Genomic DNA, 17,302 nt, shown 5'->3' with positions numbered 1-17,302 from the left:
TTCCCAGATAGGAGTGACGCCTGTAATCTTTGTGAGCAGTGTTCTTAGCATAGACCAGGACCCCAACCCATTGACACTCCTCTTCGGCATTTCCTTGAGACCTGACTTAAAGGGTCAGTTCACACAAAAATGAAAATTATTCACCCTCAAGCCATCCTAGGTGTATATGACTTTCTTCTTTCAGCCAAACACAATCGGAGTTATATTAAAAAAAAAATCCTGGCTCTTCCAAGCTTTATAATGAACTTAGATTGTGAAGCCCCCCAAAAAACCCTGCATCCATCCATCATAAAAGTAATACATACGGCTCCAGGGGGTTAATAAAAGCGTTTTTAATTATAGTTTAAAATTAAACTAAAGCTCTTCTCCTCATCCAGGTGGATGAAGAAAACGGCTCTGCGATTAAAGGTACTTTCCAATGGTTTTACCGGTATTTTGGTACTGATATGTGAATGGTATCTTACCAGAAAAAAATATGGAACGCTGTTGCTTGTGTGAACAGTGCATTTATGTATTTACCAGAATAGTAATTTTGGTAATTTTACTGTAATTTACCGGTATTGCTGTGCATTTGCCAGAAAAGTTATTCTTGTAATGTTATGATAATTTACCAGGATTGCTGTGTGAAAGGGGCTAATGATAATAGATTCTGAATCAAAATGAATGGCAAAAACATTATACACACATAAATCTGCAATAGTGAAGTACTTTAAAAAAATAGCAACATTTTATAGACTTTATGTTTTCACCATAGATTTTTTTCACACTGTGTTTAATCCGGGCTATCGTCGTTCTAAACCTAGCTTTTAACCCCCGGTAATGGAACGTTTCACACATGTAATTCAGAATCGGCGGTAGCACCGCTTTTTACCCGGTGTTATGAAATTGTTCTCTGGAGCAGGATTAGCTCCACTTTTGTGGCGTTAACTCTGCATTGGGGTGCCAAAAGTGTACAGTGTGAAACGATGCAGTGCTAGAATGCTACGACTAGATGCTTAGCAACCGATAATCAATAGCGTGCCTCATATTCACATACTTTGGAAAGTCGTTTCATTCTTACCTTTATAGTTCAGAAAGTCTACTCAGGATAAACGTGATCGTACAGTCAGAAAAATTATAATATGTAATGGTAATATGTGCCATGCTAGACTCTTTATGTAAACTTATCGTGTGTGGCGTTCAACTGAGCAGTGACATTGACACCGCAAATATGCAAATAAGAATGTTAACCTTGGGTTTATAAATCTACAGCGTGAAATGGCAGCATATGAATACCGGGAAAATTATTAGCAGTGAGAAACATGATAACTATTTCAAGTGTTAAATACCCTAAAGTGAATCATCGTAAAAATGGGAATTTTAATAATGTTAATGACAATACTGAATGAGGGCTTTGGGGTCCATAAGAACAAAAGTTGGGAAAACTGATCTAGACTGCAGATTAGTGTTAATATTGGCAGACTGCACTCTAAGACAACTGTTCTTGAAATCAGTGGAGCAAAAAGTCAAAAAAAAAAATTCCCCTTCTTGTAACGAAGAAAATCAGCTAATGTTTCACATTTATTTCTACTTGCGCTAAAGGTCTTTCAAACATGAATTAAGGATTTAAGAACATTGCTGCCATAAAAAAACTGAGATCTGTACAATAATGATATAAGAATAAGACTAAAGCAAAGCAAACACAATATGGCATATTTCTATGTTATCATTTGGAGAACAGGACCACTTATACTGTAGCATTTATCTAAGATCTAGGTGGTTCATCTCAGTTCACTACAGTTCACCATGAAGTTACATCTTAAGGCACATACATAATTCATAATCTTGGATCATTCACTTTGATCTCACAGAAAACCCAATTACTATTCTAAACGAAACAATATGATCATAAAGATAACAGAGTGGCAAAAAACCTTTGTGGAGGAATAATTTATGAGGTGCATCACAAACACAAATCTGCATGTACACTATCAAAGTTATACAGTATGTGCTGATGCAGGCACACAGGCTGTTTTTCATTATAGAGCATAAATTCACACTCCAAAGACCAGCTGCAGTAAATTACCGCAATGGCTGCCTTACCAAATAGAATGGTATATATTAAGTAATGAAACAGAAATAGGTTTATGCTATTCAGTAAAAAAGAAAGACAAGGTTTACTTTAGGGCTGCCAACTAATAGTCGACTAAATGTTAGTCCATGAGAAGAGGCTAGGTCGACTAAATTTGAATTAGTTGGTTAGCTGCAGGAAAAAAAAAAACTCCACAGGCAGAAAATCCAAAGTACTGTACTAACTGTAGTAACATCGAGGAGCTAAAAAATGACCACAACAAGGTGACTTCAAACATGACTTATTTGAAACAAAGTAGTAGCCTAATGTTAGCCACTTCACATGGCTGCTTGTTCTAACGTTAACCTAGATAAATGTGCGTAATATTAGGCACATATCCAAGTGTTCTTGTGGAGTGTGGAAGCTAAATTAGTACCGTGGTTACAGCACAACATGTTTAACTAAACTTCCACATCCAGTCCATCACAGTGGAGTGTTTGAAGGCAGTGTGGTCAGGAGTTATAAAACAATGAAGCACACAAGACAGTAATAGGTAACTTCATCCATCTTGTTTAATCACCAATTCCGTTCTCGCACACAATACGTCATTACACAAAACTTCAACAGTTCAGACTTCCTCTTCAAAATAATAGCTCCAACTCAATTCTACTTATGAACACAACTGCATAAAAATACGGAGCTCACTTCTCTCCGGCAAACTCATGTTCCTTTCCCATCGGAAGAAACAAATTGTGACGTGAGGTATAGGACAGGTATACCCTAACTGTCCATATTAATGTAGTGTTTCAGTTGCTATATTTTATTTATTTGTTGTTTTTATAATTTTTATTTATTTTGTTTGTGTTCTGACTGACCTCTAAAAAACTGAGTTTGTATTTGACATTAAGGTAACACTGATATTTCTCTTTTAAGTGTTTCAGTTTACTGACGTTTTTTTATTTTTTTATAATTTATATTTACGTACTACATTTTAAATATATTTTTGTTAAATTTCATTTTTTAGTTGTATTATAGATTATTTATTTTGTTTGCATTCTGATCTCAGAAAAGTTAATGCAGTGTGGGCCTAAAAAAAGTACAATCCTACAAAAGTACTTGATTTTTAATGTTCTTAAGTATTAAAAGTGAAAAGTACTGATCGATGAACGTTTATTTTGTAATATTAATCTGTCCCCCAGACTGAGCCTGGTTTCTCCCAAGTTTTTTCCTCCTCCATTCTGTCACCATTCAAACGTGCATGCCTATAGACTATAAACGTAATATGCATGTGCATGGCTTCACCGTTTTTACAGATTCATGTTTTTGAAGTTTACACGGAGAGGATAACGGTATCATTTTCAAAAATTAATTTTCATAAACTTGCACTTCAAAGTTTGCGTTCTCAGGCCATCAAAACGGCGTTGTCGTGTAAATAAACAGACAGAATCCATACAAAGTTTTCTGTTTCCAGTTATGCTGTCGTGTAAACAGCCCCTAAATTAATAACTAAAGATTTTTAAACGGAAAGGAATCAATGCTGATCTTCCTTAAACTGGACAATAACTTTCTTCAAGAGATGCTGTACAGCCAAAACAATCTTTGTTGTATTAATTTCCTGTTATCACTGTAAAGCTGTTTTGAAACAATCTGTATTGTAAAAAGCACTATATAAATAAATGTGACTTGACTTGTATACTTTTAAATGTATAATTTTATACTATATTTTATATAATCCTACTGCTAAAAATACACGGGGGATGGGGTGGGGGTGTTGTTGGGTCTGACATCATTATGAAGAATTATTATGAATTGTCAAGTAGCCAACACTTGACAGTATGGAAGATTAGTGGATGCAGATACTGCACATATATGTATTGATCTGCAAGTAACAATAAGTATTTATTTTATAGCCAAAACTCATCATACACTATCAAAACATTATTAAAATATCAATTTAGGTTTCTGATACTTTTTACACATGTGTGCAAATGTAGGCTTGGAAATTAGGCTTTTTTCCCGTAGTTGTTTAATTCACGGGACCGCACACCGGTTATTTTGCCAAGAGATCTCTTATTTGTTTTTTATGTGTCAAGACAGAAGAGAAGGACAATTTTCTGAAGAGATGGGCATCATTCCAGCTTTCTCTTTTTAAAATGTGTGTCGACAAACAATATAAAAATAGACGAATCAGACATTGCGTCTTGGTGACAATTTCTTCAGTTCAAAATAATGAGGAACAACATGTTTTTAGGAAATGTAGTGGAGTAAAAGTAAAAGTTTTTCAAAGTAAAAATACTCCGGTAAAGTACAGATACTTGCAAAATGGACTTAAGTACAGCAATGAAATAAAAATACTTGTTACTGTCCACCACACAAGAACAGTAAGGAATGGGTTCCAGTTATATTTCCACTTAAGCTTGGTTTGGCACGGCACACTTACAAACTGATCCCGGCTCGGAATAAAGTGAAAAGAAATATCTGATCATCCTTCATAACGCAGTCGCTATTTAAACTCTTTCATTACCAAGGCAACACATTTGTATTACATTCCAAAGCATTCTGTTATCAGCTCCACAGAGGAAAATGAAACCATATCTGTACCGGCTAAGTCGGATCGGCATGCAATAAAACGGTTCAGCAATGAGAATGGTTTGGTCCAACGGTGAAAACTTTTGTTATTAATGATTGAAGCTGAATTATCTAGTACTATAAAACACTCAATATTTGTATTAATTAAGTGGTTATACAGGGAAAATATATTCAATCAGAAAATTTCAACAAAATTAAGCATTTCACTTTTGTAACCCACTGTATTTTCATAACTCTGACAGAATTGCTTCATAGAGCCTTGCTCATGTCGGTAAGCTGATTTGATATTTGATAATGACCAGATCTGTCCAATCCCAAATATACCGATTACTTTTGATCTCACTAAGATGCTAAGAGAAGTATTATTGTCTGGCGTAATCATATTTTGTGCATCCATCATCATTTTGCTTAAAATCAAGAGAAAGAGGAAACTATTACAGCCTCTGTCTGATTCTGTCCTGTGTACAGTAACATCTTTTTCTAAATTTGTTTACAATGATCATTTTGTTGGCTTGATTGGTTTCTTTATAATGTCCTTGAGATTTCACCCAATTACAGAGAATGAATGGATTCCTGCATAAAATCTTCCACTGGGATACAATAACAGTGTTTTCTGCAACACTAAATCTTAGTGCTTATGTCAAAACAATGCCTACATAAAAGAAAAGGCAGAAATATATTAGCATGAGACAGACAGGATGCAACGACTTCTTCGTAAATCTGTGAGAATAAGTTAACCAGCTTTCAGCTTGTGAAATTTTAATTAAGGAGAGCATCCTCACACAAGTCATGGTAACTCTCAAGGTATACTGCGGCTCAGGCCTACCAGACTTTCACATCTAACGACTAGCCTCCTCCCAACAAAGATAAATGATAAACAATTCATATCCTCTATCAGGTCCATGACCTGAAAGGTGGATAACAGTTTTTCGAGACCGTTTCGAAATGTCTTCAAGTTTTCAAAGAAAATGAAACCTTCTCGAAAATCAAGTCAAACAGAGCGGTGAACCACAAAATGAAGCCTGCCCGCATTGCTTGCAGTAATGTGCACTACTTTATACTCATTAACACTTATTAACACTCATTCTCACAAAATCTACAGCTAATGGCTTGATAAACGTAAGCGAAGTGCCTGCGCTAATAGAAAAACTCTAAGGGTCGATGCATACAAATTTACGGATTTTCATGTTGACAAATGTCGCTTACATTTGCCCTGAAGGTTCACTGATGCAGTTGCAAAACTCACTTATTTCCATGAATGTTTAATGAGTTTAAACTACAAGCTATTTTCATTTAACCGGAAATACAAAAGTCTATAAATGTAGTTGAGAATGTTTGTTATAGAAAATCGCTCCAAATCAATAAAGCACCATGGGTAGGTAAATAGCTCCCAATCCTTTTACACTCTTTTCATTTCCCTTGATTGAAATAATAAAAAAAGAAGTCAATAAATAAATACAAGCCTTACAAGGAGCATTTATTACCTTAATATAATGATTCTACCGTAGTTCAAACCTCAGGCCTGTGCCAAAGGGGAACACAGATGTGCAGAGATGTTTTTTTTTCTTTTCTTTTTTTCACAGGGCTCAGCAGGAAATGGTTCTGTAATAATGCTTGCTGTCCTCAGAGACCTTCACTTGAAGCATTAACAATGTGAAGTCCAAGGTCTTGCTGAGGTTATTTTGTGCTGTTCCATTGGTTGTTGGAACATTCTTTGAGTCCACACACACAGGTTTGATCAAGGCACACTCACTGTTCATGCATAGTTCAGCAAAGCTCTTGTCAGGAAACATCTACACTTGACATTTTTGAAGAATATATGAGTGGTGCTTGCCTGTGCAAATCTTGCCTCCTCAGTGCCAGTGTGTTGTGAGTGGTTTAAAGGGTGTTGCGCTGCAGTTCCTAAGGTGTTCTGGTTGTTAACAGTTTTTTTTTAAGGATTCTTTCTTAAAGGTTTTTTGTTTTTGTGCCAGTTTTATCAGTTGCCAGGCAAAGAAATCTAATTACTTGGTAAAGTAACAGCATAACTCATTTTAAATTTAACAGCATTTTGAATTTATTTATTTATTTATTTATTTATTTTTATTTATATTTCAAGGGAGAAATAAGCATTTTTAGGTCGTGTTCACACTTGTAGTTCGGTTTGGTTCAGACCAAAAAAAAACAAAACAAAAAAAACATTTAGTCCTTGTCTGCTTAGCGTTCAGATTGGCATTTTTATCACCGAACCTAAAGGCAAAGGGATATGTTCACAACCTGATTTTCCTGGCTTTTGTGACATATTGCCTATTTTGAGATGGAATTACCAAACATCCGAAACAATGGTGTGTGCTGGGATAAATGCACTCAATGTATGTGCATGCATATGATGGTATTTTGCCAAGATGAAACTCGTGAAGAGCATATAAAATGTGTAAAAGAGTCAAAACAGCAGCAGGAATCCCTCCGCCACACACACACAAATGATCTGCTGTGAGGAAACATGGTTCTGATGCCTGTACCGAACTGTGATGGGCAACATCGTGACTATGATCAGTAAAAACAGGTATGTGTGAGCATTCTGTCCTTTTTAGGGTCGCATCTTCCTGTTTTTGGTTCTTTTACAGTACATGTCATGTTATTCGAACCGTACCAGAGTTCGATTGGAAGTGGACCAAGACCCATCTTTGCAGCAGTCTAGGTTCACTTGTTTGGTGAACACCAGGGTTCGGATGGCAGCGTTCACACTTATTCAAATAATCTGCACAAACAGAGCAATCACAACAGGGTTCGTTGTCTTATCATGTCTTAGACGCCTGTCTGAAATCAGTTTCCTTAGGAGGTACTAAATCGGTTTCACTTTATTTTGATAGTCTCTTTAACACATTCTGTTGACTATAAGTAACGTTGCACCTACATGTATACTAACTCTCATTAGAGTGTTAGTAGAGTATTAGTAGACTGGTAGGTTTAGGGTTAGAATAAGTCGACAAGTTGCAAAGTTACTTATAGTCTGTAGAGTGTCTGTTGGGGAGCATCAAAATAAAGAGTTAGCAGATATTAAGCAGACAGTCTACAAATACTCTAATGAGAGTCAGTTGACATGTAGTTGCAAAGTTACTTAGACAACAGAATGTTCAAAAGGGACCATCAAAATAAAGTGTTACCACTAAATCTAAATAATTTAAATAATCTAAATCTTAATGGCTTGATGTTATGATGTCTTAGAATGACTAACTAAATAAATAAACTGGGCAATAAGGTAGCTTTTGGACATAGCCCACATTTTTAAATAAATAAATAAACTGGGCAGTAAGGTAGCTTCTGGACATAGCTCACATTTTGGATGTCTTCCTAATCTAACCCATCTGGTTTTCATCAGCTCGATAGTAGAGTGCTCCATGACCTCAATCAGATGTGTCAAATAAGGGATTCATACAAAATATGCAGTGCTGGGCATATTCCAGATACCGTTAGAGAGTAGATTTGGACTTTACTTTGCAGTAAGACATTGTAACCTCAAACATCAGTTTCTGTCAATCACCATCTGCAAGAGGCTATTCGGTTCAGAACAGCTATAAAAAAATCAGTAAGGATGGAGCGACTACCAAAGTCTATAAATATAATAAATATAGGACTGGAGATGTGAAAAGCACATTTTGAATATTGTGCATTAGTGGTTGCCATGCATTATATTAGAAGTAAAACGGTCATTATCTGAGACTTGCATTAATATGCTATAATTTCACAATGTGTAGGAATAAGGTAATTATCACCTATCACATGCAATGTACAGGATGCCATCAGTAGTAAATTTACTGTCCAAAGTGTTCTTAAGGGAATACACAGTTCTTGTAATTGAGGTATTTTGTTTTTATGATTCTGTATGGCAATTGGAGAGTCACTAATCTTGACTTTCAGGGCTTTAGCTCACACTGGTCCTCAAGAGAGGGAGGCAACATCCATTGATTATTTTTCCCATGTTACTGTACTTCCAGCCATTAAATATTCATTAACATATGCATTTTACCAAATCTTAGCACTGTATTGCTATTATTAGTCTTTGCCTTTCCAGCCCAGTATTATTCTTGGCCACTATAACTCGCCCTATATGAGCGAGCAACAATGATTTCTTTCAAAACGGCAGTGGATTGCAGTAATGCCTTACATGGTTAATCATCCACCTGTAATGTGGAAAAAAGTACAAACCCACTAGAGCAGAAAGCCTACAATACGCTAGCACAAAAAAAAAATATTACAAAGGAGGAAAAAAAAAAACTGTGGTCCTCAGTATGAAAGCCTAAAGCCCGCTGAAACCTTACAAAATTTTAAGACAGCTAAGCATATGCAAAGTTTTTGCTGTGTCACATCTTTAGAAAACTATTAGATGAATAGTGTATATTTCAAGATTTGTGCAAGATGGTACTACACAAAAGTGTTGTAATATTTATATGGGCCCCCAGTAAAACTGGCAAATCTTTATATACGAGTGCCAGTGGATGTGTCGTTCTCAAATGTTTTTTAAAAACAAGTAGTCAAAGCCAGATGCATCCTGCCTATTCAAACAAGCCTGTAGATATTTTTGAGCCATGCATTTTGAATGTAAATTCCAACATAAATGAGTTACATCTTTAATTAACTCACACGTCACGATTATTATTGCAAGTAGAAATAGCATCAAAATGCTGTGGTGAAAAATGCTCAGCAGAAAGTGTGCCAGTCAAATCAAGTCACACACCTTCTGCAGATCAATTGCTTTCAAAATTCTGTCAACACATCTAACCATCCACATGCCACTCAAAACTCCTGAGATATGTTTCCTTATGGAACACAAGGAGCTGTTATTATTTAAATCCCCAAATTGCTAAATCCATTGTTAAATTCAGTTGTGATTTTGCTTGTGTTTATTAAAAAAAAAAGATTTTATGACTAAATTATGTGGGGTTTGAACTCCTTTGAAGTACGTACACACATACATTTACTGTAATATACTGTATAATTTATTTATATAACATTCAAACTTGTATTTTTTCCCCCGCAAGACTTACATACATATATCAATAGAATCCATAGAGGAGGAGTTCCAGTGATCCAATGTCACAGATTTTTTAAATTTCTTTGTGTTTATTTGAGTTTTAATGCAGCATACATCATCTAATCATGGCAATCCTCATATCTATCAATTCCTCATGCAAAGACGAAGATAACATGGGGTGGATTGTGTCGGTAGGATGTATTATTCAGATTCTATGTAGATTTAAAGTTTTAATTTTTCACAGCCGAAAATCAAGCACGGACACAAAAGATGGTAAAAACAATCACATATGGGACAATAATTTGTGTGGGGAACATCAAAATTCCTTTACTAGACTTAAGGATTAAAAAAAACTAGGCTAAAAAAAATCCCCCCCCCCCCCCCCCTCCTATCAGACTAAAATGCTGATCTTTTGAACTTCAAATTCATCAAAAAATCCTGAAAAATATTATAATAAAAACAATAATAATAATAGGATCATGTATTAATGAAGACTGTAGTGAAGGCTGCTGAAAATTCAGCTTTGCTGGAATACATTATATTTTACAATATATTTAAATAGAAAAGTTATTTTAAATTGTAAAAAATATTTCACAGTATTACTGTTTTTACTGGATATTTGATCTTGAAATCTTACCGACCCCAAGCTCTCCTAACCCCAATTTCTGTTTAGCAGTTGTGTTAGGTTTGTTGTACGTTGCCTTAGTCTTTCAAAGTTTACAGAACATGGCACACTAAATGTGCTACACAAACCGGGAGAGGAGGGTTGATCAATAATTCAGAGAAACGTGTAAAGAAGGTTGTTGTATTCCACATTAACAGTAATGCTTAACAACCGTAATGTGCATTGTACATCCCAAGGTTACTCGGCTGATGATTGCTACCAAAGTGTAGAAAAGCATGTATAAGGACTGGAGTAATTGACCTTCTCTGCACAATAAGACCCATCGCATAAAGATCATTGTGACCTGCAACATATGCAACTGTACAACTCAACATCAATCACAAGTTCAACCATTCCCCTTGAGAAATTGCACTAGGAAATGTAAGATAATTTTGAATATTGTACAACTATTTCTATACCCTTTTAATGTCTGCTTATAAGAATTACCCCCCCCCCCCCCCCACCACGCCACCTCAAATATACTTCCAAATTGCAAAGTCCAACGTTACACAACAGGACACTGTCAGTATGTGTGGCCATATGGTACATTTTAGATGTAGAAAAATGCAGCCATCAAATTATAATTAAACTATTAAAGTATGCACTATTTCTAAAGTAAAAGCAGTACTTGACCTCTGTTTCTGAAGGGTCCAGTCTTCATAGCAATGTTTGAACCAAATTACAATGAAACTAATTTAAAAGCAGTCTGTTGTGGCCAGATAAGCAAAATGCATTTGATAATTCTGTAGTAAAATATAAGCAATTCTTCTATGGACAGATGGGATGTTGAAGCTAAAAAATACTTAAATATTAGCAGCTGGGATTAACACTGGAAAAGCAGAGAATGGACGCATTTAGCTGAAGTGTGTGATACTATCAGCTGACCACTTAGTCGACTGTCTGTGACAGATATGAGCCTGGAATTAATGGAGAGCCTGCATATGAAATATGAAACAGAGAGCCATCACACAGAGTATAAATAATATAAATATCAGAAAAATATCCATATATATCCAATCAAAACATGCTGACATTAGATCCAACAGTGGACCAACAGTTGTACTGAATTACATGAACTAAAAGCTTATTGACCTCTTAGATGTCTTACTATCAGAGCCCTCTTTTTCATTTCAGCCTAAGTGGCCTGTTGGGATGCTGTAATATAGTACATCAGTCTCGCTGTACAATAAAACATTTATTAGTCTTTCCAGTTAGCATTTTCATCAAAGTTGATTGAGGTTCTTATTGACTTCGAAAAGAAAGACGAGTTCAGTTTTTTTTTAAATTTGCATCTCTGTTCACCAATACGTAACAGTGCCAGCGGCCTTCTTAATATTTTCTCTATTTGATTATAAAATCAGTGCAAGTAGTGTAAAGCTAACCTGAAAGTCCACACTCTTGAAATAATGTCTTGTTAAACATATCCTTTGATCAGGCATATGCAACAAAGAGAAAAAAAAAACAGTTGTCATGTGAACTCCAAGAGCAACATTAATTGAATAGGAGAGTGATATGAGTTGAAAAGAATAGGAAAAACATGTTGCCACTAAGAGGCAGTGTGCAAATAAGGTCTGTTAACCTTTTTTTGTGCAAATTCTGGTTTAATGTGTTAAAAGTCTGGTTTAAAAGTCAAATTTTTGTCTGGTTTAAAAGACAAAATACAAAAGACCTAACTGCTGTTCCTCGCTTAAAAGGTATATGACCACTCCAGACTCTACCATGCTTAACTTGAACGACAACTACCGCCTTACGAAGTAATGTGAACTTTGTAAAATGCATCAGAGACTCACTGGAAATGACATAGGCAGATAAAAACTCCACAAAATCAAGGCACATTACCAGCACTCATTGTGGGGGTAAATCTACAGAATTCTGTAGAATGGGTTAATTGCTGCAATCATCAAAAGTATGTATTTTTTCTTCACAAAAACAGTACATACTTTTAGGGCACATAAGTAGGTGAATTGGGACGCAGCTTTCCTGTCACTCCAATTCAAATTTCAATTTAACTTCCAATTCAAATACCAACTCTTGAACTGAGAGGGAGCACATTCTTTCATTGTGGTAAATGTGTTCATCCAAAACATTAAATTATCAATATGTAGGGGTGGAGGATACAGTACGTAGAATGATGGTTGTTTGAATCCTGTAGAGAAATCTGCAAGTGCAGGATCCATGTAGACCAACTTAGTATTTATCAATTCAATGTTCAAAAACCCATCATGATTCACCAGCATCCAGCTCCTAGAAATTAAGTACCACCCACAACAGTTCAACATTTGCACAGGTCATTACACAGGAATCATTTGTTTGTTCATATGCCACTTACAAATAGAAAGCAAGCCAACACACTGTGAAACATGAACATAATCACACCATTTGACCACTGAATGTCAACTACTGGAAATATCCCAGATCCCAGATTATCACATCTAGCGAGTAACATGCCATATTTAATATGACATAAATCTAAATCTGTAAGGAAAATGAAAAGAATAGCCTAAGGTTATCTGAATAGCCAACTGTCTACTCTAGGGTCATCATGGAGTCCACAATATAAATAAATGGATAAATGTACATTTTAAGTTCTTAAAAATAATGGACCACCTGTCCACCGTGCTTGACTTCAGGTGCTCACAACCAACCTGTAGCAAACATTTTGCACTGATTCTTGCCCTTATTTTCTTTTTTACCAATCCAAACAGTCTTCCATTAAGTAACAGTAAATCTGCCCTTGTAATCCATGTGACGTCAGCTAAAATCGGTCTCCCAGCCGACGCTTTATAGGTATAGCCTTCATCCCATTATGACCAACCCCTTGATATATTCTGAAGGCAGAAGGACACTGAACCGTTTCTATGTAGGTTTCTATGACTGAACGGTTGACATGAGCAGCTAAACCTACATAAAATTCTGTCAAAGGGAATTTAACGACCTTACATCATATGTAGGTACTGCAAATCACAATTCACAACAAATATGCTTTCATGGCTACCCTTAACATTGAAACAATGATAACTATTAAAACTATGTCCTTGATTGCCACTGACAGCAAAGTAAATACATATAAAATGTCACTGTAACTTAGTCCTCAAGCATGAATATATTATGTGAATAAAAAAAATGACATTGGGGAAAATTAGGAAAAAATGGGCCTAGTTGTCACTTTTTTGTAAAATATAAATAAGTGTAAATATTTCTAATGTACAGTATATCTTACTGTCAATTTCTGTATGGCTACAAAATAGCTATTCAGCATTGCTATTTAGCTATTGAACTTAGAGAACAAAATTCATCAAATATTCTGTTTAAACAAGTATTTGAACTATACACATGCTATAGAGAAAGCCCATATATTTTTAGAATTGTTTTTGATTCAAACCCTTAGATACAGTCACTGTAAAAATGTTAGATAAGTAAATTAATATATAAATATAATATATATATATATAAAATAAATAAAATACTGCACTAAAAACCTATTCATTAGTTAAATGTAAGTTATCTTAATGCATACAGTAAAACTAATATTATGTTGATATAATAAATGTTGAGCTGAATCTCAGGGGTAATTATCAAAGAACTACACTTCCCAGAGTGCACCAGCAGCAGCAAACCGGCTGCTTGTCACCTGATTGTCATTGTCACTGATTTGGAGCACCTGATAAAGCATGGAGGTTCTCAGTCAGTCAGTCAAAAAAAAAAAAAAAATAAATAAATACCTTCAGAGAGAAGAGGCTCCAAGTTCACTCATAGGTTCAGTCCAAAGACGCCAATGGTCTGTAAAATGTTTTATTTACTTTCATGGGGTTTAAAATGCTGCTTATTATGTTTGAGCTCTGTTTAACTGCTGTGTAGATGTTTAAGTAACACATTGCAGCATTGCCTTCATTTATTTTATGTTTGTGCTAAAATATTATATTTTGAGTTTGAAAAATTTTTTAACAGTATAAGATACAAAAGGATGGTATAAAGTTAAAAATGGTAAAATGTTAAAACTTTACTAACAAATTTGGAAGATTAATGAAATAATATTTTTCTTTATTCCATGTAAAAGGCTTGAGTGGTTCATTCATTTAAAATGCATTAAACATGTTTAATTAAAATGTTTAAATACAATTGTAACTTTTGTTCTCTGTCTTTAAAGGTTTACAACCTAATTTGCTGAACAGAACAATCAACTGACAAAGCCAAAATAAAAGTGATGAGTCGGAAATTTGAGTTGTCCTTTGGATGTTGAACAGGAGTAGGACTTGACAATAAAGTATATTATATTAAAAATTGTGATATAATTTATAACAATCCATGTCATTTTTCTATAAAATATTATTAAAAATGTGAAGTTGAAATGAAGTAAACAGTATGAATTACCTTAATTTACATAATAAAATATATTTAACAAGGTAATATGTAATTTACATTTAATTATTAAAACGATGTTGTTTATAAATAGAAAGTATAAGTATAAAAGTATCATAAAGTGGAATATTGTTTACATTAATTAATCACCTTATTTTTGGAAAAGAGATTGGGAACCATCACATTTTACAGATTTATTTCAGAAGTTTCCAGTTATTTTTATCAGTTATACACATTGAATTTACAGTGTTTTATGCTGCATTTTATATTATTCAGTTAATGTTTACTGCTTTGTTTTGTATAATGTGTAATTCTGGAAGTGTTCTGTATTGGGTAAACTATGCTATAGCCTATTAATAACCAGTTCCTGGAAAAGCCACTTTTGATTATCTCTAAGTCATTATGGGTCATTCCGCTTCAGTTTAGTAGGCTAACATATACAGGGTTTAAATAGCTCAAATAAGTTGGTATATCAACATTATTTAATTTAACGACATATAGATCTGACTGATTGAAATATAAAAGTAAAAAAATTGCGCACTGTGTAGCCCTTGACAACTTCCCCATGTGGCAAATAGCCGTCTAGTCTGCCTATACCTAGCCTATACTTTGCAGCAACGTTTACCACAGATGACCACAGTGATCTTTATGCGTTAATCAAGCAATGCATCTCCTAGTAATACAGATATTACAAAAAACATCCTATGAGTAACAGTTATCATGGTAACGTAGCATATTTCATGCATAAGCCCAATACGAGGCAGACTGGGGCCACAGGCCAGTCACAGACCACACAGTGCACCTGTAACGCAGGAACTGTCAATTGACATGTGCGCTATAGGGCCTACATCACACTGGATATCATTGAACATCCACATCTACCATCTACCTCGCAAGGTCACGACAGTTCTGTAAAGGCTGTAGTGTAGCCGCTACGTCTGTTTGTCTTACCGTATATTCCCTGGCAAAAAACGCCTTCAAATAGTGCGGCCAATAACCACAGGAGAGCAAAGATAATATCCATCTTTACGTTAGTCTGAACATATCCAGATCCTCAGGCGGCTAACAGTTAAAGGCAGTAGGTGCAGTCAAAATCTCCCAGCTCGCGTGACCGTATCATCAAGAAACAGCTGAAGTAGTGTCAGTCCGAGATGTCTCACAAGTCATTTCTTGCCAATTCAATGCAGATGTTCTCACCAAATTAGTCTAGGCGGAGATATAAATCTGTGACAGATAAGGAGGACGACCATCAAAACCTTCAGAGCGGGTCTCCTCCTCACACCTTCGCCGGCATTAAGCACCGATGCGGCTGGCGAAAGTAAATGACAGCGCCATGGAAAACACGCTATTAATCGGTTACGCACGCTGGCATCCTCCTCTTCGACGTTCCCAAAAGATAATACTGCGGAATTTAATGCGAAAAATAACCAATAATAGACGAGACCGCCTCTCTCATCCCTTTCGTGGTTTCAGGATGCCGGTGAGGCAGAAAGGCACGCCGAAAAAAAGCTGCTGCTTGATGCTGATGGGAGCGCTACTATAGTAACACTATGAATCTTCGTCTCCAGCGGATAAACAGATGAATCCGCTATTTCATTAGAGCTGTGTGGGCCAGCTTTCCTACTTCTCGGAAGTCTTGGGTCCCGGCTTTAAAAAAAAAGAGAGAAACAATGACACACACACACACGAACGTGTCAGGTCAGGTTGCCTATATTCAGGATAAACTGTAATTTAGACTGAATGAAATGTGAAGGGTGGTCGGCCACGCTGCGCCATACGTAGGCTACTGCGCTGGAACGCCGGAGCCCAGCTGGCTGACTACGTCAAAGAGCGCGTGAGTGAGTGAGCGCGTTCGGATCTCATTTGTATGAGAAGCACTCTCGCGCTGAGAACGTTCGCAGCAGAGCAACGTGAACTTCATTATAAATTAAAGGCCGCTAGTCTAAATGTTATAGCCTGCACGCTTTTTTCTCTCATTGAAACGGAAGATGATGTAGCTGCTTTTAATTTCGCCGCTCACCCTCCTCCCTTGCCGACTTTAAACTATCAAATGAATGATGTTTCCTTCCATTATCAAAATATCAACCACAACAATGCCTGTAGATGCGAGGCTACATTCTGTTAAACATTTCCCCATTAAATCAGTGATGTTAATATGCCAATACACAGTATATGCGATATAATACAATCTGTTACGGTAAAACGAACTGATGATGATGACACAGGTGGTACAAGAGAAGGGCACATGATGACTCACTAGCAACCGTGAACAATGATCAGACACTAAAATAAAACCGTAAACATTAACCAAACTAAAATACCACAAAATACTCAACTGTACACAACCTAATAATAAATAAAAATGTTATGATTTTAATGGAGAATTCTTGAGAATGGACATTTTACTGTAACATTTTACAGTAACTTAGTAGGCTAATTAATAATTAATTCACAGTTTTTACAACTAAACAATTTACTACAATGTTTGAGTTGTAAGTATACATTTTGCCTTTTTAAAACACATTTTCAAAGCAAATTTTAAATATAAAGATGTAAAAACCTTCATGTTTCACTTAACTTGTATGTGATGGTCATTCAGCCAGGGGCCTTGAACTGAAAAGCAAAC

The 17,302-nt window shown here is 35.6% G+C and overlaps 1 protein-coding gene across 3 annotated transcripts in view; it reads right to left on the bottom strand.

Annotated features, from left to right (window-relative positions):
* Positions 1 to 16,466, bottom strand: part of mdga2a (MAM domain containing glycosylphosphatidylinositol anchor 2a) — a 177,704-nt gene extending 161,238 nt beyond the window's left edge. Inside the window, exon 1 of one of the 3 annotated variants that reach the window (XM_077239772.1) lies at positions 15,628 to 16,466. In XM_077239772.1, coding sequence (XP_077095887.1) covers positions 15,628 to 15,700 — 73 coding nt within the window. In that variant the 5' untranslated portion in view covers positions 15,701 to 16,466. The remainder of the gene's footprint in view (positions 1 to 15,627) is intronic. The other 2 variants (XM_077239771.1, XM_077239770.1) reach the window with 2 other exon arrangements.
* Positions 16,467 to 17,302: the final 836 nt, after the last annotated feature.

Source organism: Siphateles boraxobius, unplaced genomic scaffold, assembly GCF_051911475.1.
Source record: "Siphateles boraxobius isolate OS27281-9 unplaced genomic scaffold, OSU_SipBor_1 22, whole genome shotgun sequence".
In the NCBI taxonomy this organism is placed as follows: domain Eukaryota; kingdom Metazoa; phylum Chordata; class Actinopteri; order Cypriniformes; family Leuciscidae; genus Siphateles; species Siphateles boraxobius.
The sequence above is the reverse complement of the archived record's forward strand: the minus strand, read 5'-3'. Positions and strand labels throughout refer to the sequence as shown.